At 42.7% G+C, this 18213-nt stretch overlaps 1 protein-coding gene across 1 annotated transcript; it reads right to left on the bottom strand.

Annotated features, from left to right (window-relative positions):
- Positions 1 to 928: 928 nt before the first annotated feature.
- LOC125296679 (26S proteasome non-ATPase regulatory subunit 11A) lies at positions 929 to 14935 on the bottom strand. The gene is made up of 13 exons (XM_048246718.1): positions 14768 to 14935; positions 13520 to 13621; positions 13077 to 13273; positions 11748 to 11805; positions 10996 to 11190; positions 9988 to 10132; positions 9580 to 9640; positions 8919 to 8981; positions 7555 to 7680; positions 7286 to 7321; positions 7125 to 7176; positions 4760 to 4902; positions 929 to 1098 (listed from the first exon to the last, which is right to left on the bottom strand). The coding sequence occupies exons 1-12, from the start codon at positions 14856 to 14858 to the stop codon at positions 4760 to 4762; spliced, it is 1269 nt and encodes a 422-aa protein (XP_048102675.1). The 5' UTR covers positions 14859 to 14935; the 3' UTR covers positions 929 to 1098.
- Positions 14936 to 18213: the final 3278 nt, after the last annotated feature.

Below are 18213 nucleotides of genomic sequence, written 5' to 3'. Positions count from 1 at the left end.
CAAGATCAATAAGGACTGAAACAGACAAGTTCTCCCATTGTGACTTTATTATGTTTTTAGCGTTATAAAAAAAGGGTGACGGCCATTCAAGCCATGGAATGAGGCTCTTGGCAACGTTATGTACAAACAGGGAGCTGGAAAGGTTGGGAAGGGCTGGGCTGGGGTGGGGGCGCAAAGGTGGGAGGAGAATTAGGGCGGCAGGATGCAGTTGCCTCATGCCCCACCTTGTGACGGAATCCTCCCTCGATACATCGGCCCAACCCTTGCCCGGATACAAACAGTCCTTACACCCCATCAACACTCGCAGTGGAGCCAAATCCGGGTGTAGTGGGGTGGGAGCAGGGCATGGGGTCTCAAGGAGGTTGGGGTGTAGGGGTACAGGGTGGGGGCCCTTGAAACCGTTCCTTTGGTGTAGCTCATGGACGTGCCCAGAAGAGGAGGGAGGGTCAGGGGGGTCTGACGTCCAATGCCACGTTCTGGGAGAGGGGCGCGGGTGTTGGCAACACAGCTGAACCTTCAGTCCAGGGGTTGGCCTGCCTGCAGAGCTCCAGGACAGATCTGTATATGTACATTTCGTATAGAACTCTTTTTGTGTGTGTGCGCGTGTGTATATATATATATATGACTCTTTTGTTGTGTAACTGCTGTATTATCAGAAGGATTCCCTGATAACCCTCTTGAAGGGTGTGTGACAGAGGACAAGAAGAAAAAACAGAAAACAAACGCAAACCCAGAATCAAAAACCTAAGTGTTGAGGGGTAGGTGGTCGGGGTTTGGGGTAAAGTTGACAGTAGTCCATTAAGGAGATAGCTAGGGACACTGACCACGTTTCAAAAACTTTCCAGGTGAAAGCTGGAAGGGCCAGAAGAACCCTGTCAGTTTGTTATACATTTTGTCTTTTTTTTTTTTTTTTTTTTGCAAGGGGGGGGGGGGGGGGGGGGGGGGGGTGGGTTGGTTTTCCTTTTTCTTCTCATGTCTTTTTTTGTCATTTGTTTTGTCCTGGGTGTAGACTTCTGCTTCTCCCCATCTCGCCCCCTCTCCCTGGAGTCTTTTGGGGAACTGGCCACATGGAGGCCCAGTGACGACGCCAGTGCTCTCCTGTGGGACAGCACACACAAATGGACAAACATACACCACGTGAGCTACTACCAAACAGACAAAAAAGTTGTTGTATATGTTGTAATATTCATTGTATATTGCAGCATTCCTAAGATGTCCTACATTGCCACAATAGGAAATTACACCAAGCCATATGTGTAGAGCCCTACTATGTGAGAATGGTCTAAATGTGGATAGAACAATATCAGTGGGTTTGAAACCTACTAAGCCAATTTAACCTCTTATAAGGGCCAAGGTCATAGTAGTGACAGATTTTAGCACAGACTGAAACAGAACACAGCATAGAGATGAGAAAGAGGTGATTTCAGCCAGGGCAGGTTTTAGGAGGAGAGTTAATCTATACGAGTAATGGTTTACCGCTAGCCTGAAAAAATCAAAACTCATTCACCAAGTGGGTTAGATGGGTGTGGACGCTCACCTGGTAACCTGGATTACAGATTACCTGACCGAGCGACCACAGTTCGTCAGACTGAAGAACTGTCTCTCTGACACTGTGATCAGCAGCACCGGAGCGCCACAGGGAACTGTGCTCTCTCCAGTCCTGTTCACCCTGTACACATCTGACTTCTGCTACAACACCGAGTCATGCCACATGCAGAAGTTTTCTGACGATACTGCAATTGTGGGGTGTATCAGGGACGAGCAAGAGGAGGAGTACAGGAGCCTTTCTGCATTGGTGCAAATCACCTTCAACTCAACACTTCAAAGACCAAGGAGATGGATTTCCGCAGGTCTAAGCCCGCTCTGCTACCAGTCTCCATTGATGGGGTCAATGTGGAGGTGGTAAGCACCTACAAGTATCTGGGTCTCCACCTGGACAATAATCTGGACAACACCGACACACTCTACAAGAAAGGACAGAGCAGGCTGTACTTCCTGAGGAGGCTGCGGTCCTTCAATGTGTGCAGCAAGCTCCTCAGGATGTTCTACCAGTCTGTTGTGGCCAGCGTCCTCTTCTCGGGAGGAAGCACAAAGAAGAAGGATGCTGGGCGACTTGACAGGCTGGTAAGGAAGGCTGGCTCTGTAGTGGGAGCTGAACTGGAGTGCATCACTTCAATAACTGACAAAAGGACCCTGAACAAACTGATCAACATCTTGGACAATGAATGTCATCCACTCTACACAGCACTATTAAAAAGCAAAAGAGCTTGATCAGCTGGAGACTTCGCTCACTGCCATGCACAACTGAAAGGCTGAGGAAGTCATTTGTCCCCAGGGCCATTGAACTGTTCAATGCCTCACTAAAGGGAAGAGGAGAGATCTACTTCTCTGCTTAGTCTGTCTGCCTCTCCGTATTTAGTTCTTATCTTCTACTGTCTTTATTGTACAGTGGAGTTTAGTTATATGTTTATATATACCATTTCTGCTGTAAGTGCAATTGTGTATTCTACCGAGATCCTTGAATTTCCCCTTGGGGATCAATAAAGTATCTATCTATCTATCTATCTATCTATCTATCTATCTAGTCTGGTGACTCTTGATTGGGAAACGTTTCCAACATTTGCATCGCAACAGGCACCAACTTTCACAGATGCACCCCTCCTCCCAATACACAACAAAGGGATCACTCTTCCTCCCATCATCATGGCGAATCAGGTTCAGGAATCATGCTGAGGAGACTTCGCCACAGGAAAGCAGCCGGCCCAGAGTGTCTTAGACTGCTTAAAGCCTTTGCTGTGGAACTGGGGGAGCCTGTGCAGCATGTCTTCAACCTGAGCCTCCGACTGGGGAAGATACCAGCACTGTGGAAGACATCATGTCTTAACTAAAAAAAGCCACATCCCAGTGAGCTAAATGACTTTGGGCCAGTCTCTATAACATCACACATGATGAAGACCATGGAGCGACTGCTACTTCACATCCTCAGACCCCAGGTCCACCACTCACTTGACCTGCTCCAGTTTGCATACCAGGAGAAGGTGGACGTGGAGGATGCCCTCATATACCTACTGCACAGAGCACAATCTCATCTGGACAAGGGGGAAAGTGCTTTGAGAATCATGTTCTTGGATTTCTCCAGCGCCTTTCACACCATTCAGCCAGTCAGATTAAGAGACAAGCTTGTGCAGATGGTCACCTGGTACCCTGGATCACAAACTACCTGATGGAGACACCACAGTTCGTCAGACTAACTGACTGCTTCTCAGAGACTGATCAGCAGCACCGGAGTGCCTCAGGGGACTGTGCTTTCACCGCTCCTGTTCACCCTGTACACGTCTGACTTCAGCACCAGCTCGAGTCATGCCACATGCAGAAGTTCAGACGACACTGCAATTAACTTGTCGCTAAGCGTTGCCCTTAGAACGCAGATGAGCCAATGACAGTCCAGCCTCAACTGACTCGGATATGAGCTCGAACAACTCCAAAGGAAACAACAGGGAGGAGGCATAAAATTACAAATTAAGGGTGGATTTATGGAGTTTAATTTCCTCAAAAAACCCCAACGGATAACCATGGTCAACCGATGTGCATGGGGGACATGTAATACCGATAGCCGGTACCCGAGAGGCTAGAAAATGGGGGTATATTTCATAAACAGTAGCCTACAGGACGTCTCTCGTGTTCGCAACAGCTCAATGTAATGTAGGCTACTAAGCCAACAACTTGGGTCACAGTAACCAGGTTCCCTGTTAAATCCCAAGATGAAAATGCTCATTAGTGCATGTGTGTGCATACCTGTGTGTGCGTGCGTTTATGTTTGTGTGTGTGTGTGTGTGTGTGTGTGTCTGCATGTGTCTTTGTGTGTTTGCGTGTGTTAATGAGTGTGTGAGTGCATGTGTAGTGTAGTTACTAAATGTACACATATATTAATTTATTGTATGGTCTCCCATGAACGGAATTCCACTAACCACAAACTTGGCATGCATTCTGAGGGTGTCATAATGATCCTACATTTCAAATTCCGTGCAGTTTCGAACCGGTCAGCCAAAGATACCCGCGATTACAACGCCTCGTTTCTGCTTTTTCATTGTTAACTAGGTGGCGCTATACATCAAATGAGTGGTTATAGGATGGGTGGACATGGCCCCTTGAGACCAATATACTAAAAAAAAATGTGGTCTTCCTAGGCTGTACGGTTCGAGATATTTACAGAAAACTGTCCCCGCCCCATCCTCCTTTGGGGGTCCAGTCAGGCGGGGGGCCTGATCAAAACGAAAAACAATGGCTCCGTGACCTCTTTGTGGGGCTAAATGCCCAACAAGTTTCGTGAACCTGTCTTTCAGTGTCCCGGGAATCATTGACACAAAATTACTAAAGGAAAAAAAAAAATCCGGAAGAAAAAAAACCCTTTGCCGCTTCACTGCGCGGCGGTCATAATAAATGCTGCCTTGTTTCCAGGCTACTCATCAAAGTGCATCTCCATACCCTTCAAACAAGATCCCCACAGATCAGAGAATTTAACACAACAGTATGAATGACATGTCATCAATGTAGTATTACTTTTAATTATTAAAAAAAAAAACAAATTCAAATCAGGTCCTTGCTTTGCAGATCTTGCAATTTAATTTGCCCTTTGTGCATGAAGGCGATACTTGACAGAGAGAGAGCTATTTTGCATGAAAATATTCACCATTTCACCAACAACAAGCTCAGAGGCCTGAAGGTGGAGCAGTACAATGCTCAAACATCTTTGACTGACCTATGTTAACTTCTTGGCTTTGTTGTAGAGCGAGTCCACTACTTTGCTCATGTTCTGAATGGTCTCCAGAGCTGCCTCATATGTTTTGTCAACGGGGGGCTCGTCAAAGACGATCAAGACGCCTTCTCCCTGGTCCAAGATGCCTGCAGCACAACCACAAGGATTAAAATTCATTATGATGTTTTTGACACACAATACAAACAACAAACCACTGGTGTCGAAGGAATTTAGCCACTGGGCGAACCTGCTCTTCAGAGAGGTCTACCAACAATGCCAACAATGGATTCAGTGGGGTATACTACAAAGCTTGATTAGTGGGTTAGCGAGGTATGTTGTAGCGGGGTATGCTGTGACACAAAAGTGGTTCTGTTTTAGCATCGCTAGATCACCATGGTGTCTTTATGCTGCCAACCAAACCTGGTCCTCTTGCGTGAAATAAACTGCTCTAGATCGATCCATTTTGTAAAGGTGAGTAAAATGACGCAATGGGAACGCGCATTGAAACTAAAGACGAAAACCTAGCTTGACAAATTTACTCGTAAGTGAGCTTCGTGGTAGCATTTAACTCTGATTGCAAATTTCGTATATTTGTCGATCCAGGTTAGGGATTGACCGATATGGATTTTTTTAGTGCTGATACCGATTTTTTTTCCATCAGCCATAGCCGATGACCGATACAGGCTGCCGATTTTCTTGAGCCAATTTTTGGAGCCGATACTGCTTTTGCTCCCTCAATTTACATCATACAAATGACACATAATTACACAAATGATAACAAATGGTTTAAGTCTCAATTTAAAAAAAGGAACATTTATTAAAACTTATGGATGGATGCAATACATATGGTTAACTGTGCAAGGGTAAAAGGCTTTCATTAACATCTTACAACACAGCCTTGATGATGCATTGCTTGCTGACATATTATAAGACATAATTCAGGTCATCACAAAATGTCCTTTGTCAACACATTTAAATAATTTAAGAAAACAATAAGCCTGAGAAGTAGCTATTGAAATAAAGTGCTTGATTTGTAATTTAAGACTGCATGGCTATGTCTATATTTTTCTAAAAAAAGCTGCCAGATGTGTCAACCACAGAACATAAATCAGCAGAGGAAAATAATGTGGTGTCAGATGTTTCTGTTCTAAACGGCATCAACGTTAAAAAGGTATAAAAACATCTCTCTCAAAGTTTTAAAAGCTCTCCTTCAGGTAGCGCAGCACTCTCATATCACTGTGATGCGTGTGTCCCACTGAGTGAGACAGACCAGACGCACACACAAACTTCTGTTTGGTTGCTGACGAAAACTCAACCACCATTGAACTGGCTCTGAACACAAGTAAGGCATACACGGTACACTTATGTCTGGTACATGAGAAACATTAACACAAAGTAATATTCAACTACGTATAACACGTCTCATTATTAAAGCTCTGATTTCACTGCGATGGCAACTCCATCCAGCTCGAAGGGAGAGGTGGAGGGAGAGACACACACACACCACACGTGTCCAAAACCCAGCCAGGTGGTCGCTGAATAAAACTCCCACAAATACCATGGAACAATGTCGGCATTACTTAATCATATGATTGACCAGTGTTCGTAACAGCTACCGCTACCGCATGCATACAGATAGCCTACGACTTAGCTATTTGCAGCTCCCTAAATACAATGGCAAGCAGTTTTAGGCATTCAGGGAGGGAGCCACACACACATGCGCTCGCTGAATAAAACTCCCACAAATAACACGGAACAACGTTGGCATTACTTAATTTACTTTTACTTTACCACATGCATATGGATAGCCTACAACTTAGCTATTTGCAGCTCCCTAAATACAATGGCAAGCAGTTTTATAGACGAGGCATTCAGCATTAAATAAAGTATCTATCTATCTATCATTCGCATTTTCCATTTGGACCCACAAACTTGCTTCCACTTAAGTGTATGGCAATATTTCAGCTAAGTCAAACAGTTAAAAGAGCAACACAGAGCTGCCTGTGGACGCCTATATGTAAATAATGCGGGGGGAAAACTATCGGCGAACACAGCCACTTATCGGCCGATGCCAATGCATGTAAAAAACGCAAATATCGGCCCGATATACCGGCCGGCCTATATATCAGTCGATCCCTAATCCAGGTTATCCAAAGGAAGCCTGGGTATGTTCAGCACGCTTCGTAGTATACCCCACGGGTGTGTTGAAATTAGCAAACAATTTAGAAGTTGAAAGAAAACCAGTTCCCCCTCTGAATGCACCTCCCATGAACCAGCCTTAGAGAAGCGTCTTATGGAAGCATGTCAAATTGAAGGTGTTTTTCATCAGAGGTTGAAACAAACCCACTACAGTGTTGTGATCACTTACCATGGAATTTCTTGTCTAGGATCATCTGAGATAGTTTCCTCTCAACGTCACCCTGAACTCAAAAGAGGGACAAACAATCAAACGTCATTGTCTACTCACAAACCAGAAGCATTTTGGATCATACACCACCATAGACCAGCTCTTTAAAAAGATGATCTCACCTTAGACAGTTTAATAAGACTGGAAATGTTCCCAATCTGTGAGGGGAAGAAGAAAGAGGCCACCATGAGGACAAAAACTTTGTACACAATTAGTATTTAGTAAAGTATCTCCTGAACTAGTACAAGATCCTGGACATGAAGCACTGGCTTCTAGAAAAACAAATGAATTGCTAAAGGATATCTCCAAACATTACAAAACATACCAAACTAAACCAAAGCAAGAACAAAAAAATAAACAAATAAACATAGGGGAACGTGCTGTGGCCAACCTGGACTCTGGAGAAGGGTTCAATGACTCTGATGAGGTTCTGCTCCAGCAGGTTGTCGTAGAGTTTGGTCAGGTGGTTGCTGATGATGGGGTCATCCCTCAGCTCAGCTCTGTATTCCGTTAGTGCCTGGTAGGGGCAGCAGAGGGCAGTGCATTTATGCATTCACATTCTACTCATAAGACACTAGAGCTGCCACCATTAATTAATTGATTCGTCGTGAACTATTAAATTAGTTGCCAACTGTTTTGGTAATCGTTTTTTTCTTTTAAGGAAAATGCCTCAAATCACTGATTGCAGCTTTTAGAACATATATTTTCTATTTTATTTAATCCTCTATGACGGTAAACTAAATATGTTTGGCATGAGAGGGATAAAAGGGCTTTGGGAAATACTGAAACACTCCATTTATTGATATTTTACCGTCCAAAAACGCTAACTTGCGCAGGCAGCTGGTTTTCACAACCTGTACACCTTGTCACAATCACCACTGTTAAAGTAAGAGTTAAAAAAAAAGCTTAACTCTAAGGTATGAGCTACACCAGGCGCGTAACTGAAGCGTTCCGTTCGCGACGCGTAAAATCCATTTTAGATAAATGGTCTATTTTTTTCTAACGTACGCCCCACTGTCACGTCTGGTGTAGCTACTTCCATTGATTATAATGGAAGCTAATTGTTGCAGCAGACACAACACGAACCGACCGCTTCAGTTACGCGCCTGGTGTAGCTCAGCCCTAACAGAGTTAGTGTAGCTTTGCAGCTAGATGATATAATCAAGGGTAACGTCCAGGCCACCGTGAAAAATAGGATTTTATTAGGTTGACACCATTTTCTTATAGGCTTCTCTGAATAGCAGAAGAAGAAAAAAAAGTGTGTCCAAAATTAGTTGAAAAGAAAAAAACTTTTCTTCACCAAGGCACTCCAAGGAGTATTTTAAAATGTCTTTATTATTATGACATGTCCACTGAGGACTTTAAAATTGCCCACGCGTAGCGGCGATTGGGCCTTCAAGGAAAAAAAAAAAAAGTGTTTCTTTTACTATCTATGGAAAATAACGAGCGGCTCTGGGACGAGTTGGACCCAAAAAGGGAACTATCGGCACATTATTGCATCATGACTTAACAACCAAATATGACACATATACACAAAACATCTTTAGAGCTGATGAGCTCAAGCAAATAGAACAGGGAAAAAGTTAGAGGGAAAGATGATGAAGAAGAGGAGGGTGGGGCGGGCAGGGTAGAAAGAGAGGAGTGGAAAGGAGAGCAGACACAGAAGGGAAGACATACAGGTTGCAAAAACACATGAATAATAAGATTTTCCAGAGTGTGAGAAAGAATTAGATGGCCAGCTGTGTTTTGTCTCACCTTTTCAAAATCAGCGAGTGACCGGTTCTTACTAGCCTGGGCCACACACTTTAGCGCGTCTGTCTGTCAAATACAAAAAACATATGAGAGAAATTCTGGCATTTAAATCCACAAAGCGAGTCTGTGAGCAGTGTGTGTGTGTGGATTTAAACAAACATTTTTTTTTTTCTTTTTATTAAGACTGATGTATGTGAGCATTCAGGTCAATCTTGCCTACTTTTACACTGTAAGTTCACACCTGACAATAACTCACAAGGGCCCCAGCTGTGGCGCAACTGGCTGGGGCACCTGCACCGAACGCCGGCGACCCGGGTTCGATTCCCGCCCCGTGGTCCTTTCCGGATCCCACCCCTGCTCTCTCTCCCATTCGCTTCCTGTCACTAGTCCCCTAGTCCCCCAGAGGCAGGGTATAACCTCCATTTGCATAACAAGAGTAACATCTGGAGATGACTAGTGATGTGGACTAGAGAGTATCATAAATTAATGGCAATAAAGCAGTGCCCCTTTCTCAACAAAAAAACTGCCCACCCCAGCATGTTTGTCTGCGGGTGAGTGTGGCTATGGGAGATTCGTACTGAGGACGCCATCAGAGCATCCTTTGTCCTACAGCGGACAGCCATGAACCTCTGGAGCGTGTAGTGATGCCCTGCGGCTCACATACCTGTCTGCCGGCATAACGCAGGGCAAGTTTCCCGCTTATCAATGCCTGGACGTCCTCAGGCCTGCAAAACAAAGCAGTAAGCACATCAGCCATTGTTCCAGTCTTTGTTGTTCAGTCATCAGTCATTGTTCCATTGTTCCAGTGTCATCCTCCTATTCCACAAACTCTTCATGCATCAATAAGATCTCCGCCAAAAGGCTGAATTCACAGGAAGGAACCATGTGTATTACAAGTAGGCATGCAGTTAGATTAGGGTAATTTGTGGTTAAAAACATTACTTCATAACATTTGTACAACAGCATAATGATGTGGCCAAAGTAAAGCTTTGTATAAGAAATTATGATGAGGTAGGAGAGTGATTATGTGTGTATGATTGTATGTGTGTGTTTTGATAGAAGGTTGGCTTACGCATTGAGCATGATCTTGCACAGCAGCATGTACTTGAGGGCCTTGACGGCCCGTGGACTGTCGATGGAATCGTAGCCTTCGAAGGCCTCGTAGAAGTACGAGTACGCTGTCTTCCAGTCCTTCTCCTCTGCCGCGTGGATGATGCCTAATACACAGAAAGGGACAATGAGCCTCTCTATGCTGGAGACACCCACCTGGTACGCATCCTGGAGAAAATGGAGTCGTGAAGCTTCCCAACATCACAACAGTTTGTAGAGACAAATTCTGCCACATGTTACGTTGTTAAAATTATTTAGCCCTTAAAGCAACACCAAAGAGTTTTTTGTACCTTAAAATAATGTTTCCAAAATAGTTTCAATGGTTCATCAACTCGTAACAGGGTGAACAGCACTTCTGCATTCGCTTTGCAGCCCTCTATCGGCTATAACCACACTATGTAAGTTTGCCAGATCGGGTAGCGGATCTGTAGTTCGATGGAATGAGACATAAGAAACTACAAATTTGACGTGCTTCTGATGTCGCAATATATCATACTTTCATAAAATCATGCAACATACTCTACCTTGTCTGTGGACATGTTATTTGCAAAGCCAGTGCTGGATAAACAAATATTGTGCGTGCGACAGAGAAAAAGTTCTTTAGTGTTGCTTTAATACTTAAAGAAGTCCACTTGTTTATCACAAGAGACAAATCACATGACAGCTGTCGATACCTATAATGCTATGGAACTTCTACACCACTCTATTAGGAGATTAGATGTGCATTTTCTGTCAATACAACCATTTATTAGAATTAGTTGCATCAAGAAAATACAATTTCTCTTTGCAATCCTTCAGCTAAGAGAGCCCAGGGAAGTGGGCAGGTAGAGATGGAAGGAAGGAAAGAAGGAAAGAAAGAAAGAAAGAAAGAAAGGAGACATGACCAGGGAGCTTCAGAAGCCCATTTCAAAGCCTCCTGACAGGGGCGATCACATCATGCAGGAACAGGGCACTCAAATTGCGGACTCACCCGACTGCATGTCAAGGGCTGCTTGCAGCTTGGGCGGGCAGTAGATGGCGTTGGCTGTGGTTCTGGCGGACGTGAGGGCGGCACGGGCCTTAGGCAGATTGCTGAGCGCATGGTACGTCTTGCTCTCCAGGAGCTGCACTTCCACCAGCAGCGCTTTGTCATCCATCTTTTTCAGCTCCTGCAACAGCTGTGAGCCTGAGAAAAGACCAGAGACGGTTGCTTTTTTGACTCCACATAATGTAATACGCCATTAAAAAGATTGCTAAAAACACGGTATAAACTTTCTGTTATAAACTGGTGTTAAGCATCAGTGATGTGGTTGTGGTGAGGCCTGGCCTTGTGCATGTCTATGGTCTTTATGTATATGAAGTTGATGGAACTGGCTATTGGGGTCCTTAATATCACTTAATCATTAGGGCACAGGTTTAAACATTTAGTCCCACGTGTGGCTGAATTTAAACTGAACCAATTCTGGATCTGAGTAACTGAGGAAGGTGCACCAACTTCACAATGTATTAATGATGATAAAATAAAATGTGTTCATGTACCACCTGGTTATTCAAGTTCAGTTCAAGTTCAAGTTTCAGTGTCAAGTTGAGACACATTTTCACTGATTGTATGATGCTGCACAAGCAGGCTAGCATGCATGTATGAGTGAAAGAGTATATCTGTGCGAGTCAGACTCAGGAGAGAACAGAAATAAACAGTGACACACACTTTGTCTAGGTCAGACAACTTGCTCTTCAGCTCACCTAGCAACAGGGCTTCCTGGTACCTCCTGGTGTCGAAATACAGTGAGACCAAGCGTGCCTGCACAGAACAAAGATGGTCTCAAGATTAGCAAACATGGACCAGTCACAGAGAGGACACACATTAGCTTCATCAACTGAACATCCTGCTGCCAGACTAAAATGTAGGCCTCATATTTTACCCCATCAATCCCCGGGTAAAAAAGGCTACTTCCTAACTTAAACTGAGGTCATTTCATATTATTGTCTGCCATCTCAATTCTACGATCAAGCTGTACATCCCCAACCGCCCTTTGCGGTCTTCTGATGAGCATCAGCCATAACGGCAGGTTAAATTCAAGACTCTTTTCCTCAGTGGTTCTTGAATGAGTTGCCCAGTGCTCTCCTTCCTGTAATAGTTTTGAGTCTTTCAAGAGGATAGCTGTTCAGCATGCACTTAGTTAATTAAGCGTTTCTTATGAGTTATGGTTTGTATACTATATTATAGTATAGTTTCATTGTTTTATTTTCATTGATTGCATTGACATTATTATTTAGTATTGCTATTCTCCTTGTAGTCTTACCAACTTCTTTAAACTGTTCACTGTTAAATAAATAAAATACAATACAATAGTTAAATTAAGTCGCTTTGGACAAAAGCGTCTGCCAAATCCCATAACCATAACTATTATTGACTCTTGTAGTAATATGGGTTGGGCAGGCAAGTGGGCTTCAGGTTCTGCTCCAGAGTACAAACTAAAGTTTAGCAGATCCTATCACCACAGCCAAAATTCAGCCTGATTATTTTCTGTGACTACCACTACATGCCCAGGAACGTTGTTCAGGATCAACCATAGCTTTACCACTTCATGACAAGCACACAGACCGGAGACAGTGTAACTGAGGCAGACTGAGCTAGCGTGCTAGTTGCCCGTGTAAATCCTCACAGCCCTAACCTTAAGAACGCTTCTAACCGTTGAGTTGGAAGCCTGTGGTTTTAGCTCAGTGGTTAGAGCGTTTGTCTCCCATGCCGGTTTGTGTGTCAAGGTGGCGGGTTCGAGGCCCGTGAGCGGCGAGCGAACCAACCTTGTGACAACAGCATATCAGAACTGTACTTTTGAACGCAACTGAAAGGTGAGGGGGCAAAGACTGAGGGGCTTTCTTTCTTAAATACTCTCACAAGGCGTTGTTTTGGAATGTTTCCCCATACAGACAAACGTTACACTAAACCAGTTTCCATATACAGCACACGCAAAACGCTCCCACACCAAATTCCTTAATGGATTTATGCACACAGCTTCCCATATATGTTATGGTAGCTGCCAGACTGTGTGCAGACTATCCATGACATACCTCTAGCGCTTGACGCAGGAACGTCCTCTTCTCAGATTTGGCCCACTCTATGCACTCCAGGCACAACTCCACTTCCTGCCCTGTGGCTGCCTCCATGTCCAGGAAGAGGTCTAGCAAGGAGCGCACCAACCTCGCTGCCTTGGCTTTACTGATGGAGTTCAGAAAGGGTCTTACATACTTCAGGAGGCCACCGAGCTCTGGGAATAGAGTAAGAAGGAGATTAGTTAACCATCATACCACTGAAGTAGTTTTATTTTCTGCAGTCCAGTCACATCAGTAGAGTAGTGACAAGGTTGGTAGCAATGGTCATGAGAAATAATTTCCCTAAGTGCATCAAACAAGTTGTTGAAAAGCTATGTAACCTATCTATTGTGGTCTAGGATAAAAATTATAGGAGAGGTTCGAAAAGTAACGGTGTGAACAAGACAGAACTGAAACCTCACCTGCTGCCTGTCCCGTTTTGGCCAGCAGACCCCCCAGTTCAAGGATACTCTGTTCCTTGACGCGCACAGCCTCCTCGTCGGTCTCTTGGACATCTCGCTTGACTGCATCAACAATGAACAAATTGTTAACAAAATGTGTTAAACAGAAACGCTGCAAATACACACACTGTTTCGCATCATGTGAAACGAGATAGCCATGACTCAAATTACGAACGACTTTATCTGATTAACAATGGTCTTGAGTTTCTAAACTTCAAGAACCGACGGATTAATTACTGAATTGACATGAAGATACTGTGTCGTTTACTTTTTCGCGTGCCAAATCTCAAACACTTGACAATGAATCGAATGAATAATGGTAGTCTAACGTTACTGTCATCCTGAGCTGAAGATGCTTTGCGTCAAACCCTTATCCCAGTTGGAGAAATCAGCGGGGTTTACCCCTTATCCCAGTTGGAGAAATCAGCGGTTTACCGCAAACTTACCGTTAACTATCTAGAACTAGCCTGTTTTCTATCACTATTACCGTTTACATTCTAGGGAAATAATCAAGGTAACAACAGCTAATAACGCTGACTGTCTATATAAGATTAAGTAACATTAGCGACCTATGTAGTAGTATTTGATAGCACAAAGAGGAGACTCTTTGATAGTAGACAGGAGATATTCCACATCATTCAATCGTTGATTGTTATTATCTTAAAATTCGTAACTATTACACAGACTTCTCAGGACATTCATGTAATCTTACTGTGGGGCTACATAACAGTAACTTACAGCAGTGTGTAGCAACTTAATAATTGCTAACTAACAAAGTAGCAATGAAGTCTGCTTGCAATGACCGCTTCAGGATTGAAGCGGAGCTACACAGTGAGCTAGCTAGCTAATACAATGACGCTAACTAACGTTAGCGATGTAAGGGTAGCAAAAGGGTTGCCTTAATGAAACTGCTTTCCGCAACCTATATTATACATTTAGTAGACTGTAGCATTACATTGCTACGCACCATAACATACCACAATGTAACTTACCTTATGTAGTATCCGTGCAGGCTTTTAGCTTGGTAGCTGCTAGCTAAATAAGCTACTCATGCCCGTCACAGTGAGTCAGCAGCAAGAAAACCGGCTAGCTAACACCATGGGCGAAAGAGAACTTGGCTGTTTTGTGACAGCACGATGGCAAATTAACGGTCAAATAAAGACAGTGATTTGGTGTCAGGATATAACACTTAGTGCATAATGTACTTACCAATCGCATGTAAAATATCAATGGAAGCGTCTCGATCCGTGCTGATCAGAGACTGTGCTCTCTGAAATTCAACCACTGCCGCAGCCGCCATCTTACCAATTCTTGGACTGCCTGGTGCACATACTCGGAGCCTGACGATTCATTCGCTACCACGACACAGGAAATACACAAATCACATCCTACAGCGTGTGTGTGCAAGTGGCTATCATCGTTTTCTACACGGTGGCGAATCTCACGAAGCCTGTCAAACTGTCAAAACTCAAAAAAATATTATCTACCTCATTTGATTGATTTTTTAAATATAAGTGACAAAATAGAATGTGAACTTGTATTTTTTGATAAAAGTATTTTAAAACAATTTAATATAGCCTAACTTGATTTCAATGTTATGGTAGCTACCATGATCCAGAATAATTCCAATTACCGATGTAGGCTAGTAAATGACAAAGGGTGAAAGGGAGACCATAAAACATTTTTTTTTTTCATTTACACAAAAAAGTCCATCAAATGAATTAACTCTCATGACCAATTCAATTCAATTTTTCAAATAATCTCTGTTATTGATATATTTTTAACAAAACCATGTAGGGCACAAACACAACACAATAAGGACACAATGAACTTGAAGACATTCTTGTATTCTTGTAATATTTACAATATCTATGTATTTGTAGACTATGTAATGATATGAAAATTGAACCTCATGGTTATAGTGACCAAAATTATCACGGTTTTCGGTATTATCGCGATATTTTTAAAAGTGTGTTCAATATGTTCAGAAAGGACTAATAGGCCTACACAAGCTGAAATAGTTTCAAAAAGTGTGACAGCATTTACTATTACAAAATATAGGCAAAACCTTATCAAAAGTGCAACATTTAACCAGGGACGCTGGAACTCATTTTCATCTGGGGGTGCTCATAGAGGGGGTGCTGAGGGAGGGTAAAAACATTGTTACTGAGTAGAGGTGATTCTTTTATTCTGGTGCATTTTAAGGTGGCCTATTCCTACTGGAGAAGGGCATATTTTCATTCACATTCATAGGCCTACATCCTGACACAAACAAACCTGGCTGAGCTGAGCATTCTTAATTCATAGCATATAACGTTACCGTGGCATTGTGTGTTGTCCTGTTCACTTTTTGTGTACTTGTTCACTAATGTTTACCATTACCACATCGCAAATATGTGTTTTAGTCAACGATACGACACTTGACCCATCACATCAGTACTGTGACTTTTGAATTATTTGTTTGATGCATCTATGTGTGAAAACATTAAACAATATAACCGTCTCGTAGTTGGAGCGCAAGAGAGTAGGCTACAATGTATGAAGTCAAGGTAAAGTTGGCTAGTGGCAGGCTCAGGTTGTTTTTTTCTTGTTGTCTTTGTTTCATTAACAGGTCCATTTTATGTTTATGTAGAATATGCAGTTCTGATGCAGCAAGGTTTGGGCTATGTGTCGTTGTTGTAAGGTTTATCCCTGACGCAAAATGTAAAAAAAAAAGGTCGCCCTTTACGTGCTTCAATTGTGCGAGAAAAAATAAAGCACATTCATTTGAATGATTTTAGCTTGTGTGCGATTTATTGCGGGCACGGGTCGGGTAACGGGCAAAATATTAACGGGTCCGGGCGGGTGCGGATTTAATTTTAATATCACCACAGGTGACGGGATGGATCTGGTGCTGAACTTCTCGGGTGCGGGCGGGGGCGGGTCTAAAAAAATGGACCCGTGCAGGACTCTGGACCAGGGGTTAATATTAATATGGCAATCATAGCTACTAGGCTAGGCTGTTATTATTATTATTAGGCCATATAGGTTATTATTACTATTATTATATTGTTATTATTATTGATTATAGTTATAATATTAGTAGGCTATTAGCTAATTTTATATTATTATTGTTGTCGTTGTTAGGCTCAATAGGTTATTATCATCATTATAATAATTATTATTACTATTACCATCATTATTTTTTGGTTTACGGTAATTAGATTATTAGGTAGTAATGGTACTAGGCCTAGCTAGGCTATTATTATTAGGCCTATTATCATTATATCATTATTATTATTATCATTTTCATAATTATTATTACTATTATTATTATTATTATTATCATCATTATTATTATTATATTTAGTCTCTGTTATAATCTTTGTCAAAACTTTGTATGTTGTCAATGTGAGACGTGGGCCTGCTTTTCTTTGCAGAGATCTTTAATTCTTGGCTCAATTTTAGATAAACATAGCTTCAGGTCATCCTTGATCTGTGCACGGTTGCGATATTTAGTTTTGAGCGCAGTCAATTTTGAAAAACCTTCCTCACACAGGTATGTCGATGTAAATGTCGATGTATGTTGGAGAGTTGGGGGTATTCCTGCATCACTGCTACCCAGAAGGATGCAAGAGGACAGGTGGTGAAGAGGTGCTTAAACCTACTGTCACTCTTCAGCTCAATAAGCTGTTCCTGCATTTGCAACGACAGCTCATTTGCTGTGCAGATAAATGTATCCCGAACCCACAAAAATGAGCAGTAGTCCTCCTTGAAATAGGATGCGAACTGGTTCATCAGCGCAGACAGGTGATCTGCAGCTGATTGGAGGAGAGAGGAGAAATCAGTGCCACATGCATCACTAATGAACTCAGCAAGGCTCGGGAACATTTCACAGTTACCGTTATTGATGCGGTCATGCCAGAGGGCAAGTTTTTGAACGAACGCATCCAATCTGTCTGCAAGGAGCAAGACATTCGAATCTCAGCCTTGGAAGGACAGGTTCAAGCTATTAAGTCGCTCAAATATATCGACCAAATACGACAGAGAAGCTAACCACAGAGTGTCGTCAAGGTGCTTCGCCAGTTCTGATTTCATTTCAGTTAAAAACAATTTGACCTCTTCGCGCAGCTCATACAAGCGGTTTCCCAAGTTTTGCAATTCTTTGGGAAACCACATACGAAGCTTCAAGACATTGACTTGACACAGTGGTGTGTTGACAAATGGTGGCCTTTTGGAGATGGAGGGCATCGCATTTTCTTTTAAAAAAATCCACTGGTTTGCCTTGTGCTTGGTCTCCAAATGTCTCTTTAATTTGCATGGTTTCATGCTGTCATTAGCTAGCACCTCCGCACAAATAACACACTGTGGACGTGGTTCTAATGTGCCTGTTACAGAAAAACCAAACTGCAAATAACTCTCGTCATATTTGCGGAGCTTAGCCTTTTTAGGAGCTGGTGCATCAGTTGGTTTATCTTTTTTTTGTCGAACAAGGAATTTGTCCATTCTGTTTTGATGAAGTGAATTCAAAATGAATAAAGTTGTCAGTTCTAAATATTAAGGTGTGTGTATTGTGTATGTTAATTTAATGAACAAATTACAGAGGCTATTCCTTGTTGTAATGCTAGCTCGAAGACGATGGAATGAATGAATGCAAGCGGACAATCCAGGGACAA

This window comes from Alosa alosa, chromosome 6, assembly GCF_017589495.1.
Source record: "Alosa alosa isolate M-15738 ecotype Scorff River chromosome 6, AALO_Geno_1.1, whole genome shotgun sequence".
NCBI classification, from domain to species: Eukaryota; Metazoa; Chordata; class Actinopteri; order Clupeiformes; family Clupeidae; genus Alosa; species Alosa alosa.
This window is presented reverse-complemented; position numbering and strand designations above follow the sequence as displayed.